At 48.6% G+C, this 15,000-nt stretch overlaps 1 protein-coding gene across 7 annotated transcripts in view; it reads right to left on the reverse strand.

The window, feature by feature from the left end:
- The window catches only part of LOC105900508 (zinc finger protein 521), a 100,462-nt gene that overhangs the window by 41,489 nt on the left and 43,973 nt on the right, over nt 1–15,000 (reverse strand). For 5 of the 7 annotated variants that reach the window (XM_031562908.2, XM_031562907.2, XM_031562906.2 and 2 more), the window contains exons 4-5: nt 12,656–15,000; nt 12,319–12,403 (exon numbers count right to left, since the gene is read on the reverse strand). The exon at nt 12,656–15,000 is cut by the window's right edge and continues 1,164 nt beyond it. In XM_031562908.2, coding sequence (XP_031418768.1) covers nt 12,319–12,403; nt 12,656–15,000 — 2,430 coding nt within the window. The remainder of the gene's footprint in view (nt 1–12,318; nt 12,404–12,655) is intronic. The other 2 variants (XM_042703785.1, XM_031562905.2) reach the window with 1 other exon arrangement.

The raw sequence follows: 15,000 nt of genomic DNA on the forward strand, positions 1-15,000 counted from the left end.
GAGACAGTAAGACTGAGAAAGAGCTCATGCAGAAGAAATAAAAGAGACGCTGATTGGATCAGTGTAAGGAGGGACGAGTGTAACCTCTGCTGGTTTGAGGTGGGTGCGCAGGTGGATGGTGAGTCTTGGGTGTTAAGGGGCCATTTTGGCTCTGGTCCCCACCCCTCAGATGCCTCACATTTCAGGCTATAATGAGCGACTGGGTTAGAAGCGCTAAACACATTAATATTTCTTAATGGTAATAATCATTATGCCATAAGCACCTTCCCCTGAAGTGGGCCAGTGTTGGGGGGGGGGGGGGGGGGGACTTGTCGTAGTAGCACTGTCATTAAGGCAAAACAGACATTATGGCTTTTGTTCTAATAGCCAGGCCACAAAAGGCTCAAAGACAATGGGGGCTAAGGGTAATTACATCAACCTACACAGAATATTTTTCATTTTAGAGGTTTTTCATTTGGTTGCACTTTGAGAGAAAAGAAACAGTAATTAAAACATGTTATTTTTTATTAACATGTCAGATGCCATATGACTACAAATTGTGTTCAAGTTGGTTAAGAGGAAGAACAATCAGCTACATTTAACGTCAATGAAAACATAAGACACAGCGTGCTCTTGCAAAATGTTAATGACAGTGGTAAGTATGATCAGACAAAGATGTTTTCCAAATCAAACGTGTGATGCACGCACCCCCCCCCCCCCTTCACACTACTTGACAGAACAATGAGCTCAGCAGCTTAGCGGCTTTGTTCCAGCGCATGTGTGAACGGACTGAGAAAGTTTGGAGAAGCAGCGGCCATAACACTCAGAGAAAGCCTTTTAGTTCCTCACTCCAGTGCACCATTTCTGCCTGCTGTCTCTCTCAGACCTCTCGTCTCTGGTCCCTCTCCCCGTCCCCACTCCAACCCCACCCCACCCCCACCCCCCTGCTCCACTGGGTACATGCTCCGCGGTGTTTCACGTGAACCGCCGCCTCATTTAATATAACTGTCAGTGTTGGCATATCACAAGCCATTATCTGTCTCCTCCACGTTCATTATTGAAGCTAATGATCTGTTGTCCTCTCGGCTCCCCATTGAAAGAGGACTACATTAAAAGTCTCTTACTAAGTTAATTAGTAATTATAAACGTTAAAGATTAATCAGTGGAAGAGTGGCTTAAGGTTTACGTCTCCTGGTGCAGGGGGGGACAAATGGAAAGACAAAAGAGCCACGTCGCCTCGATGTTCAAAACGAACTCTAATGCTCTGGGTGGAATGAGAAAGGGAAGGAGGAGGAACTGGAAAACTGTACTTGGAAACACAGTTCTTTTTTGTCTGAGTGAGTGAGTGTGCATGCAAGTGTGTGTGCACGTGTGCGTGTGGGTGCGTGTGTGTGTGTGTGTGTGTCATGCATGCAAGTTGGAGAATGTGTCTGCATGATTTCCTCAATAATTGAAGACAAGAAATTACATGATACAATAAAGTGTAATGTTTCACTGAAGTGTGAACTCCTTTGATGTTCTCTTACTATAAAACTGTATTTTAACTGTTGATTAATGCAGAAATGTTTTCAACAAAAAAAAACAGACAGAAAAAGCAGGCAGTACAAAAAAACATCCTTTGTGCACAAGCGCAAACACATATGCGACAGCCGCTGTCGTGCACCAGGCGTGCACGCAAACACACATCTTGACTTCGAGAGATCCACGGCACCCCTGTCATCTTCAACCAAAAGCCACATTAAAACTGCAACAGAACAAACAGACACAACAACCCCCTCCGTCATCAGCAATGAGCTGATTTTACAGCCCGGCACTCCCTACCATGATGCAACCTGGCACACACCATGCATGGGCTGCTCGCCTCGCCTTCCACTGCAATTGCGGTGCAATTAAAACCATGATGAAAACGCATCGTCTGCATTCAAAAACTTAGCAAAGACCGAACTGAGACGTTTCCACTTCACACACGTGCAGAGATTTCATTAGCACGTCTCCGATCAGCAATCAGCATTGCGGCTTTTGTGGCTGCAGGAAGCGTAGCACTCTGCGTGCGAGTCTCTGTCTGTGTGTGTGTGTGTGTGTGTGTGTGTGTGTGTGTGTGTGGGTGAGTTTCCCTCTGTACCCCATGTGTGTATAGCATGTGCCGAGCAGGGCCTGAGGCTCAGGAAAGGGGACAGAGCTGGCAGTCTGCCGCATCTGAGAGGTCAAGAAAGCACATACACACATGCTGCACACACACACGCTCATCACATACATACGCTAGCCAGCAGAGAATGTTTAGGCAGTGGGGAGGCGTTCATTGTTATAGATCGCTATTGTATACCCAAACACATGAAACTACAGTCCTTTGTTTATGGGTTTCTACTGGAGTCATATATCATGGGACTAAAACTGAAAAAGTAAGGACCACCTTTGTATTAACGATGTTCCTTATTGGGCATGAAATCTGAGTCTAAAGTGTTTCAGTGTCTCTTCTCTTCTCTTTTTTCCCAGTGTAGTCAGTTTCACAAAATTCTTATGAAGCGAGGGGAAGAAGAGTCATGTCAATGAGTTTCATATAAAATGAGTGATATCAATCATCTGTCTTCAACCGGATTAAAGTCATGAACTGTGACATTATTGATCAAGATCCTGCCGCCAGCGCTCTCTTTTTAAAAGGTAAAGAAAGGATGCCCACTCATTTGACCTCTTGAACGACTGCTTTACTACACATCTGTTCACAGGACTCTAAAGATGAGACGACAACAACGGCACGAAAAAAAAAATGGTGCCACTTGAAGTGGATGCAATGAGAAGTGGAACGGGGAGGGGTTGTGGTGTGAGTGTGGTGGTGGGGTGGGGGGGGTGTGGGGTGGGGTGTGAGTGTGGTGGTGGGGGGGGGGGGGGCTTTGTAGGGGCTGGCCAGTGGCCCGCAGCACCTGAAACCTATTAGAGAGCTTTGGAACATTCCACAGGGTTCCGGCGCGGCGGCCAGAGGGCATGGTAAAGGTCTTCACTGAGAGGGCGGCTAATCAGCAGCCCGTTGCACCGGCCGACCCCGGGGGGCCCGGCAAGGTGAAAAACAAGAGAAGCTGGGGCGGGTGGAGGAGGGGGACAGCGCCGCGTGAAGCCTGCAAACAGCCACAGCCCGCTCGGGTGGAGAAATAAGACAAGCGCAACAGGACAGCCAGATACATGCCTCTGTTTTTTCTTTCTCCCCTCCTCCTCCTCTCTGCTTTTCAAATCCCCTAGAGGTCAGCACTTTTAGTCACGACCGGTGGAACCTCTTTCTCTTGTGTTTATTTATACTAGACCCACCCAGTACATGTACAAGAGTTGGTTCCATCTTATTGACTGAAGCAAAACAGTGTCTCTGTCATACAGTTGTTTTAGGCTGGTGGATTGTGTTGAATTGCATCATTTGCATCAGATGCAAAACACCTCATCCGCATCAACACACATCTCGCCGTTAGCGGTGCCTCGTGGTTTATTGTATTTTTATACGTCGGCTCTACTGGACGGATGCTGCGTTATGGAACGAGCGTCAGCGCCTGCACCGGTGCCGTAGCCTCAATGAGCTCAGTGTCGAGCGTGTGAGTGAGTTTCTCCGGCATGTTCTCTGCGGGCATGGCAGGCCTGAGCAGACAGATGGCGCGGCCCGCTCCCGCGCACTGGCCTCCAGGAGCCCAGCGACTGGCTCTGCCTGCGCTGTTGACCTTGCCGCGGCCAGCCACGCGGGCCTGGCAGCGCGCCGCGCCAACGGGAGGGTGATGAAGTCCAGTGCTGCTCACATTATTATTAAGGCCTCAGTGCTGTGGGAGGGGGGGGGGGGGTCTACAAGGACTGCCCACTGCACTCTTGAGTGTCTCAAACACACACGTGTGTGCAAATGTGAATAAACACACACACACACACACATACAGGTGCATGTCTACATTCTGATTTCTGGTCAATGTAGGATGCTTTTGTAACTCATTTTGGACAAAAGCGTCTGTTAATACCTTCAACCACACCATTATGTTTACATATCTGACAGGTTACAGGTTACAGATTACTTTACAATATCTGAACATGGTCATCGGAAGAGCTAGACCAGCAACGACTGTGATGTATGGGTCCCAGTGACTTCACTGGGGTGGGACAAGCCTTCCACCGAATACTGCTAAGTCAATGGGACTGCATGATTGTGCATTGTGCAATCACAACATATGAGTTCATGGAAGAACCACCTAATTTTTTAAAAAGGGATTTAATTAGTATTTTAGATTAGCTAGCTGACATGCTAGTGGTTATCCTGTATACATTTAATAGCATGCTAAGCTTACAGTTGTTGTGCTAATTGCTACACACAACGATATGTTGACAAAACCCTCTTTTCGCTAGCTGCCATCGCTGCAGGCAGCTAGTCTGCTATGCTAAGCTAAGCTAATGCAGTAGACTATTGTTCCCATGCAGCTACTTAGCTAATAGCTAACATTAGCTAGTCAAGGTGCCAGAGGTGAACACATATCAATAATGATAAAAACTATTGTCTCATTGTATTAATAAAAAATAATACAGATTTTGTAGACATTGAGCTTAATCATTTTCTTGTGTCAAAAGTGTTTAATGAACAATCGTCTTGGCTGGCAAGCTGATGTTAAAGCTGGACAGTGTCACTGACAGTAGGGTAACATATCAGTAGAATCAGTAAACTGATGAGGGTTTTGAGAAAAAACACCATTAATGTTAGTTAAAAAAAATCCCAGTTTATTGATCTCAGTTTGGCTGAAAAACATTAATTGTGGAGAGAGATTTACCTCTCGTACACCTAGTGTCGTACACCTAGTTTTCACAAGTTGGATATTTTGTTTGTTTAATTGTTTGTTGGAGGAGTGGAGGTGGGGAACACTGGTGGTGATGGAGTAAGGGTGATTATTTTGTGTAAGATACTATTAGTATAATTAAAAAAATTATTATTAAGTGAACTATTCATTTAAAAGTATTAACAGACTCAGGCAGCTGACCAACATGAACCTAGTCTCATGTTGCCATGGAGTCATTTTGCTTCATGAGACTAGGTTCATTTTGACCCGCTGACAAGACTCTGTTAACTCAAAACTGTTTAATGTTTACTAGCAAAGAGGACCTATAAAGACTATAAGAACGCTAAAGTGTTCTAATAGGTCCTCTTTTGTTGGTACTAAGACAAGTAATGGACCACGCTTTAACATTCATTCTATTTGTCTGAGAAAGCAGGGTGGCCAGCTCTTGCGCTTTTGCGTGAGACACATGTTTTCATCTCCTGTCTAAAGCTGGCATGAAAAAAAAAAAAAATCCACAACTTCAATGCATCTCACGCCAAAAAATACACCTGTTTTGGTCAATCTCACCAATTCTCACACCAAGTCAGCCTTGAAAGTCTGGAAACTCTAGAAAGCCGATGCACTCGAGAGCCTTTGAATTCAGACATGTACATGTGTAAATTGGTTCGTCAAGTGAAGACTATGCAAGACCGTATTCGCTTTTGCGACTGACGCGAGCTGTCATCGCTGGTGTCATGTCCTGCAGTGCTAGTGCTAAGTGAAACATTAGCCTGTCTCCCTTTCTCTAATCCTCCTCTGGCCACACAACCCTTCGCTGTGGGTGAGGGAGCCAGCGACGGGCGACCCTCCCGAGGCTGGGCTGAGCTTTTGAGAGGAGGTGTGGGTTGCAGCTTTGACCTTTTCGGAAGTCAGGACTGTCTGTTTGCACTGCCCCATCCCCCTTCATCACCCCCCCCCCTCCCCCTCCCCCCCACCCCCTGTATCTGGACCCCCTCTTCTCTGCTCTCCTGCTTAGTAACCCCTGCCGAGGGTAAAAGGCAGTGAGGCAGTGAGGCAGTGAGCTCAGGAGAGAGCGCATGCTTCCCTGGCCTCCGTGACACCTCAGCACCCCTGGAGGCTCAGCACTAGCACAGAGGCTAATTCTGATCATCCACTATTTATGGGGGGTACTTTAGAACAAGGGTTGGCATTAAGGGTGGTAATGCACACGTCCCCCTTTTTCCTGCGTATCAATAAAACATGGCCGGGGCCTCTAGCACAGGAAAGGGACAGGGAGGGAGAGAGAGAGAAGGAGAAAGAGAGCAGAAGTCTCATGCCACCCATTGCACTGCAACAAAAAAGTACAGTGCTCTCTGCGAACAATGGAGTCAAAAAATGGCTGATGCATTAATAATGCAGAGAGATTTTCATAATACTGTACACACGCTGGCACACATACAGAGGTATACTACGCACAGTATAACGGTATGCAATAAAGCTACTTACACTTACAATGTAGTGGGAACAAAGGGAGATCACATCAATTCTGTATGTGAATAACCTAATGGATATCTCTCTCCCCTCTTAAAACCCTCACTGGAGAGTTCCAGAGTTCCAGAACCATGGTGAGAAAATGATCATGACAGCAGTCTTTCCCATTACTCACAGTAGTTTAGAGTAGTCCAGTACTCCACAACACAGGACAACACACAATTAACAGAACCACTTAATGAAAGACAAAAAAAAAAAAAAAAAGCAATTGTTTAAATGAAAAAAAAAAAAATTAGTTCTAGTAAATTGTCACGGTTGTCTTAGCTGTTTGTGGACAGTCTCTGTGACTGTGAGCATCCTGAGCAAGTGTCGGCGTTCACGGTGGTGCTGGTGGTGATGGAGGACGTGGGGCTGGATGGGGGGGGGGGTTTGTGAGACGGGCGCCACTGCTGTTTTATCATTCCCCTCATGGCCGCCGCATTAGTCTCCGAGAGCTATAATGCAACGAGCGGGAAGGTGCGCGTAATTGCTCATTAACAGCGGCACACTCGGCTGCGCGGGAGGTGACTGCGCTAACGAACAGAGAGGTGTTATTAATCACCAATTAATAAAAGCAGGCGGAAATTGCGCCCAGTGTAGCGTACGCTCAGATTGGTTTCTCCCCACCTCTCTCTCTCTCTGTCTCACTCTCTGTCTTTTTCTTTATTCATCCCTTCCCCGGACATAGTGTGTCAGGTTGTACACGGTCACTGGATTGCTTCTGCATCAGATGGCAGTTGGGCTGTTGACAGTATACTGTGTTGGTTAATGGACTGAACAGGCACAAGAGCAGTCAGTGAGCACAACTGAAACGCATTTCTGCTTGTAAAGTGAAGCTACAATTTATGGGAAACTTGCTACATTTATAACAGAGAGAGAGAGAGAGAGAGAGAGAGAGAGAGAGTGAGAGAGAGAGAGAAAAAGATGTAGAAAGAGAGGATATATGTATGAGAAGTGTAATTTAGGGAGCATTTTTCTTGTACAGTACTAATGCCATTCCAAGGCTGAAATAAAATATCAGAAAACTTATTGTGATTCCTCTGTGTTACTGCAGCACCACGGAAGACTTCCTGACACACCCACCTACGTTTCTCCAATACCCTGAGCTACACAGAGCCCCGGATGGAATAGGCTGCCATCCCTGCAGCGGGGGAACTGCGGAGACTGAGCAGTCAACATGTCATCCTCCCTGATCTTCCCAGGAGCTCTGACGACGTGTCAAGCACGATTTACAGCCCTCTGATGGCAACATATCTAAATCGACTCCCCCCCCCCCCCCCCCCCCCTCTCCTCAATGTAAACACTCGTTTAGACTTCCTCTAAAAGTGAGAATGGCTGGCAGATTGAGAATGGGGAAAGGGTGTTTTTGTCTGCAGAGAGAGACAGAGATAAAGAGAAAGAGACAGAGAGAGAGGGAGAGAGAGAGATAAAGAGAGAAAGAGGGAGGAAGGTAGTGGGATAGAATGGCGGAGGGTTAGAGGCTTCGCTCGCTCGCTCCCTGCTCCTCTCCAGCTTGGTAACAGCCCACGGTGCCGCCTCACACAGAGCGGCCAGCTGTACAGCAAATGTGTGCCCCTCTCCGCCCCCTAGCCACCCCCCGCCCCTGCCTCCTGCCAGCCTCCCCCTCCCCGCCATCCCGCTCCGGCTGGGCCGAGTGGGCCACCAGCGCCATGGAAGCCTCCTCGCTGCCTTGGCTTGGTCGCTTGCCTCTGTCACCGGACCAAAAAAACTGCTGCTAGAGGTGACCCTCAAAATCAGCTTTCTGGAATTTTTTTGGGGGGGGCTTTTCGTGCTTTTGGGTAGTTTTAAAGCCCGTCCTTCACAGCCCTGACACTTTGGCCACAAGAAACGTAGGAGAGTTATAGAGTTATAATGAGGATTTTTTTTTTCTACTATTATTATTATCTTTTGTTGGCTCTGGACAGTTTTTCTTGTTTAAGTACAGCATACAGAGCTACACATCAGGGTTCTTCAAATCTGAGCGAGGGCTTTTCGCCCAGCAGGTTTATCCGGGTGAAAAACAGGCTCCCATGGAGCTGGGAGGGTCATAGTTCACACTGTTGTCAAAGAGGAGCATTCTGAAATTATGCCCTGCTGGCAAAAGCTAACATGCTTATCTGTCAAGGAAAGACCTTCAAATTTGTCTTCCAACAACTTGAACAAACGCTGTATCCACACCAACAAGACCATCATGTATCAAGCTTTTATTCCTTAATATCGAATATTTTAAAATCAAAGTTAACCCATGGCAATCAGATTGGAAGGTTTAATTAACCAACCTCAAATATTTGGTTCTGCACAAATTGATGATGAACGACCAAATCTTCAAATGTGTGTGGAGAACCAGCAGAGCCTAAATCAACATCTTAAACAAACAAGCGGAGGGAGGGGGGGGGAGAAATGACAGATTTGACGGAGCCCAGAACAGCTGAAGGCTGCGTAAATCCCTTCTCCTGTAGCAAAGAAACGGACACCCTCAGTACTGTGCGATCGCCATGCCAGAAAACTCCAAACTAAAGAGTGGCCAGCTGTCTTCTGGCTCACTATAAAATTGCTCCTTGGTTGGTGGCGATATCAATTTTTTTTTTTTCAGCCTTGATTGGAGTATCACATCAGGTCCCCAAACAGAGCGACCAGCTGTACAGCAAATGTGGAGGGATCCATCTGGGTCCTAGCAGGCTACGGCCTCCATCTCAGGGGCATGCGGGGGGCTCCTGGCAAGCTTGGCCCTCGCTGAGCCCAGCAGCAGCAACCCTCCCTCCCATCCCTCCCATCCTGTCTGTCCGCAGCACATTGCACCCTCTCCAGCAATGTACCTGATTATCATGTTAAATGTTTAGCAGCTACGCGGCAAAGCTGTGCTTTTCCGCCGGTGATTGGGGGGCTCTGTCGGCATCTGAGCATAATGCCCATGCATCAAAATGTTTCTGGCCGACACACAAATGACGGGCAGAGTGGCTCTCTGGGTGCAGAGGAGAAAGGCAGGGAGCGTGGGATGGCACTGCCAGTGTGAGACGGAGAGATGACGACACTTTCCTCCTGACTGCAAAGATTAACTCCTTTTTCTTTTTTTCAACGACGACCGCACTCTTTGTGAGCTGCGGGATCGTTATGTCACGGCATCTTGCTATATATAGTCGTTGCGAGCAAACTGACACCGCAGAAAAGCGGAGGGACGCTGGCGGTGTCCGTACCCCTAAAGAGTCGAGCGCCTGCCCCATTACCTACGCTAATAACGGTGACAGCTGAGCGCCGATGACCCCGGCCTCCCGTTTCGCCTCTCCTGTGCAGATGGCCATTAAAAGGAGAGAGTGTCCCTTTTTCAGGGGAGAAGGTATTTAGAGCTTTTTCCAAATGAGGACTTTATGTTTTTTTTCCTCGTTTTTTGGCTCAAACCGGGTGTGTGGTAATTACGGTCCGGTCCAGTTTTAACCCCCATTGTCGTTGAGGGACTGCAGAGGAAGGCTGCTCCTCACTCCGTTAGTAGACCCACGCCGATCAGCGTTGACTCTCATCAATTTTATATGCAAATATTCTCTTTAGTATTACTGGGATCATTTCCACTCCAGCTCCTCAACCAATTAATGACAGGCTTCTTTTCTACAAACCTGAAAGACCTAAATGTACGGGGATATGTCCTTTCCCCCCTTTTTGTTTCTCTCTCTCGCTCTCTTTCCTATCAAATAATGCCCTTTTGTAACTTTATTTTTGTAAAAGATGCCACTGAATCCATAATGACAAGCTCTCAGTAGCCATCGCTGCACATGCTTTCACACATACACTGACACAAACTCTCGACTCTCACACTAGCGAGACAATCAAACTCACTCTACACCAATGATACACTCCACATCACCAGCCACACAGGCACCTCAGTTCTTTCACGCACTTCAGAAATGGCACACACACACACACAAACACACACACACACTCACAGCAAGACATTAGACTCAGGTTAGGGAAATCGCACACAAACTCCCCTCAAATTACACTCACACCTATCCAAAAGGGGTTGGTGGGATGAGGGGCGGGAAGGGGGGGGGGGTCGAAACAAAAATCCGCCTGAGCCTGTTTATGCAGCACGAGTGCGCTCCTGAAAGAATTGCCTGCCGTGTTTAAATTTGCCGACACCGCCTAGGCGCGCGTCCCAAACAGAGAGGCAGTTCGGTTCCAGATCAATGAGCCTCGCTCCCACTGAAGAAAGCAGATAATGCAGAGTAATGAAAGACCCACCAAACAAGCAGAATAAATGAATGACTAAAGGCTGGTGAGACTGGAATTCAGACACCCACGTACCGCTGGCAAAGGAGGGATGTCTGTTTGAATTCTGAGTTTCCTTCCAATTATTCCACCTGAATACCAATGATGTGTGTGTGTGTGTGTGTGTGAATGAGAGAGAGCGATAGAGAGACAGAGAGAGAGAGAGAGAGAGAGTGAGCAAAGATGTGTCTGGAGGAGTGTGGATCAGGCTGTGCAGCGCTGATCATAAGTTTGGCAAACACAGAGCTGTGTGGCGTAAGAGAAAATGTTCAATACTGACAGATGACAATGTCATCTTCTCACAGCAGAGGCCTGAGCATGGTCTTTATGAGCAGATATCATGACCCAAAGGCCACACTGGCTTGAGCACAGGGTGTTTTGACACTGAACAACTTCCATGAGGTGTTCCTGTTCACATGCTCTCTACTCTGAACGTCTACTTCCCCAGCTGCCTTCTGCTCTGCAGCTCCATCATTCGGAATTCATGAAAAGGTCAGACATGCAATGACATAATCCCCCCCCCCAAAAAAACGTAATTATTAGAACTGAGGACAACTGCTATTTATAATGAAGGGCTGCTCGTCCTTGTTATGTGACATTTCTGATATAGTGGAAAAGATTTTGCAAAGATGTGTTAAAAAAACATACATGTGCTTTGTTCACATACAATTAGTCGGCACACGTGACAAAGATGACATCTCCTTGTGATGGTAATGGCCTCCCTGTCATTCCTAATGACATGTATGACCCTTATATGAATGGGGATGACAATCACATCACAGTAAAAGCACATTGCAGCTGGGTGTGTTATATATAATCTGTCCAACAACTGCCCATTTATAGTAGCCCAGTCCTCTGAGAACAATAGACTAAGCACAACCATGGGTCAAGTTGGGGTTGTACAGCAATCTAGCGTGATTGGCCTTAACCATTCTGAATGTCCCTCTCCTGCTCAAATGGACAGGCTGGCCTGCTGACTCGGGCATAAAATGGGATGAAAATGCAACGTTGCCAGAAAAGCCGCTCCCATCTGGGACAATGTTTTTCTTCCCCATTGTCCTCCTGTCCGGGAAGGGTGTCAGGCAAATCTCAGCGAGCCTATGGTGCTAAATGCCTGCTTTATCATTCTCCTCCATCGCAGTGGACACAGAGTTTGGTGGGTATAACCATCATTCAGTCACCCACAACACTGACTACTGCCACAGAGCAAATAACGCTGCTATAACAGGGCCAGACCAAAACACATACACCAGGTGGATATATGGAATCCAAAATAAAAAATTACATAAACCAATAATCAATCAATCAATGAATGAATGAATGAATGAATTAATTAATTAATTAAATAATGTGAGTCTTTTATTGGTATGTATTGTGTGACTACAAAAAAATTACAATAAAACAAGGGCATTATCAAGTGTGTTGGCTTAGACGTATATATTTGATGGCGAAACATTAGCTTGACAAATATGTTCAGTGTGTGAAACTACATTTTAAATTGCCTTTCACAATTAGGACATGGAATGAAAGTGGGAGCAGGGAGTATAGCTCAACATTGTGCTGCCAAAAAAAAGCAGCATGTCACTGATAAAATAAATGAACTAAAGCCACAACACGTGTTCTCAAACAACATTAATCTGGGCACTTCTCATAATGGTAGCCAGAATAATGGCCTACCAATTTATACAGAAAACAGTGAAGTAGGAGTTTATGAAGTATTTGAGTTGTACTTGACTTTACGTTACCATGCTAATGTTCGACAGTAAGAATAAAACGATGGACTTACCAAGCATGTGATTGGCAACATGAACTTGAATGTCCCATTCACTGTAGAAAACCATCTGGCACTTGATGCACTGGTAGGTCTTCTTCTAAGTGCAGAGACAAACAATCATACAGGGAATTTGTACAATTCTTCAGAACTGAAATAGAATGAAACCAAATAATGCGAAGAGATTTAAAAAAATGTAATCACAGCATCTGGCGTGTACTCCTTTGTCTCACGTCATACATTAGCATCACATTAGCATTTCATTTTAGCCTGTGCCACAAATGCACAATAACTTCTAAAGTGACATTCTCTGAACTCTGTAATGAGATGGTGTGTTAAATGTGATTCTCACCTCGTCGGTCTGAGCCGGGCTCACCCTGGGCATGGGGGACACCTGCGGGGTTCGGAGCTGCCCGCCGCTACCGTCCCCGGCCTGGTCCCTGTGCACTGTCTGCATGTGCGTCTGCAGCTCGGCCTCCGACTCAAACTTCACAGTGCAGCTAGTGCACCGGGTCTTTGCAGCCGCGGACGAGGAGGAGGACGTCGACGAGGACGAAGAGGAGGCGGCTTTGCCCTTTGCGTCGCTGGGGCTGAGGCTGTCTCCTCTCTGACCCCAGGAGACGGCATTCCCTGAGGACGCGGAGACTCCCTGCTGCTGCTGCTGCTGCTGCTGCTGCTTGGCTCCGTTCATAGTGGGGCTGGAACTCTTGCTGCCGGCTGCGCTAACGCAGGCGGCACAAAGCCCATACGGCAACCCATTGATGTCCAGCTTTACCAGGTCTTGCTTGGAGCGGAACTCCTTCAGGCAGGAGGCGCACTTGAAGAACTTTTGGGCCTGCTGGTGCTGGTGTTGGGCCTGCAGGTGGGGCATGACCGTCGAGCGGCCGACCGGATGGTTGGTGGACATGGTTCCGGTCTTCTGCATGTGGAATGTGCCGTGGATCTTCAGCTCAAGGGTGGAGGTGACCGTCTGCATGCACACGACGCAGCGGAAGCCCGTCAGCGAGTTGCGGAGGTCCGGGTGCATCTGGCAGTGCTCCAGGAAGTCGTCCTCGCACTGCAGGGGCATCTTGCAGATGCGGCAGCTCCCCGTGTCCAGGCTCTTGCTGTGGGTGACCTTGTGTTCGGTCAGGGTGAGCAGTGAGGGGAAGCGCTCGCCACAGATGGGACACATGTAGTGCTTAACTGGCCCCAGGTGGGTCTGCATGTGCTCCCGGAGGCCAGCCTCGGAGAAGAAGGTCCGGGAGCAGACATTGCACTTGTGGGTGCCCTTGATCATATCGGCCTTCCTCTTGTGCATGGCGCTTTCTCCAGGGCGGATGTTGTGGTCTCGGAACTGGTGGTTGGTCAGGAGAGACTCCATGGTGTAGGACGCCCCACAGATGTCACAGGTGTACATCACCTCCGATGTGTCCACGTCCTCCTCGCTGCCGATGGGGCTGTTGTGCGACTCCCCAGGTACTACTCCTCCTCCTACGCTGCCGTGACTGTTGCTCATGAGGCCTTGCAGCTCGGGGTCGTCCTTGGAAACCGATTCGCCACCGCCTGAGGTGGAGCCATTGGTGCCACAGTTCTGAGCTTTTCCCTCAAACACGCAGTGCTTCTCCCGCAGGTGGCGCTCCAGCAGGATGATGGCGTGGAAGGCCTTGCTGCAGAAGCGGCAGTTGAACTTCTTGCTGTGCGTGGTGATGTGGCACTGCAGCTCCACCTCCGTGCTGAAGGACTCGCCGCAGAAGATGCAGCGGTGCGCCCGGCCCTGGTTCTCCAAGTGGCTGTGCTTGACGTGCAGCTGCAGGTCCGTCTCGTGCCGGAAGTCCCAGTTGCAGGAGGTGCAACGGTACACCTTCTTCTCGTTGCTGTGCTTCACCGCCAGGTGGAGCTGAGTGGAGACCTTTGAGTCGAACACCTCCTGGCAGAGCGTGCAACGGAAGAACACAAAGGTGTGCATCTCCAGCAGGTGCTTCTGCAGGTCGTCCACCGAGGTGAACTGCTTGTCGCAGCTTTCACAGATGTAGTACGTGGAGGTGATGGTAAAGTGAACGGTCACGTGCTTTAGCAGAGACTCCTGGTTGGGGAAGTCTTTGTTGCACTGTGGGCAGGTGAGCTGGGGCACCACACTGTCCAGGTGAGTCTTGAGATGAGTCTGAAAGAGATCGAGGCTGGTGTACTTGGCACCGCACTGGTTGCAGATGAACTCGCTTGTTGAACGCGAGGAGGTGGCGTGCTTGAGCAGAGCCGTCTCGACAGATATGGGAGACGAGGGGCTCAGGGCCCTCAGGGACCTCTTTCCGTTGTTCATGTAGTTCAGCGCCAGGGGGATGTTCTTGTGGTTCTCCTTGATATGCTTGTTCAGCTTCAACACGCTGTTGAAGATGGGCGAGTTGGTGCAGTACGAGCAGGAGTAGACCTCCACGATGGGATCCTTGGAGCTGACTATCATCGGCGAGTCGAATCGCAGGCTGCCCGAGTCGCAGTGGGTCTGGCGCACGTGCTCCTCCAGTGTACCCTCAGTCAGGAACCCCATGAAGCACTGGGGGCAGAAAAACGCGTTACTCTCCTTGGCCACGGGGCTGGGGAAGCCGTGTGAGCAGCGGATGTGCTCCTGGAGGGCATTGAGGTCGCCGAGTACCTCGGTGCAGAAGTTGCACTGAAGCAGGGCATCGGAGAGCGTGGCCAGCAGAGCGGAGGGGTCCTCAG

This window comes from Clupea harengus, chromosome 25, assembly GCF_900700415.2.
Source record: "Clupea harengus chromosome 25, Ch_v2.0.2, whole genome shotgun sequence".
NCBI lineage: Eukaryota > Metazoa > Chordata > Actinopteri > Clupeiformes > Clupeidae > Clupea > Clupea harengus.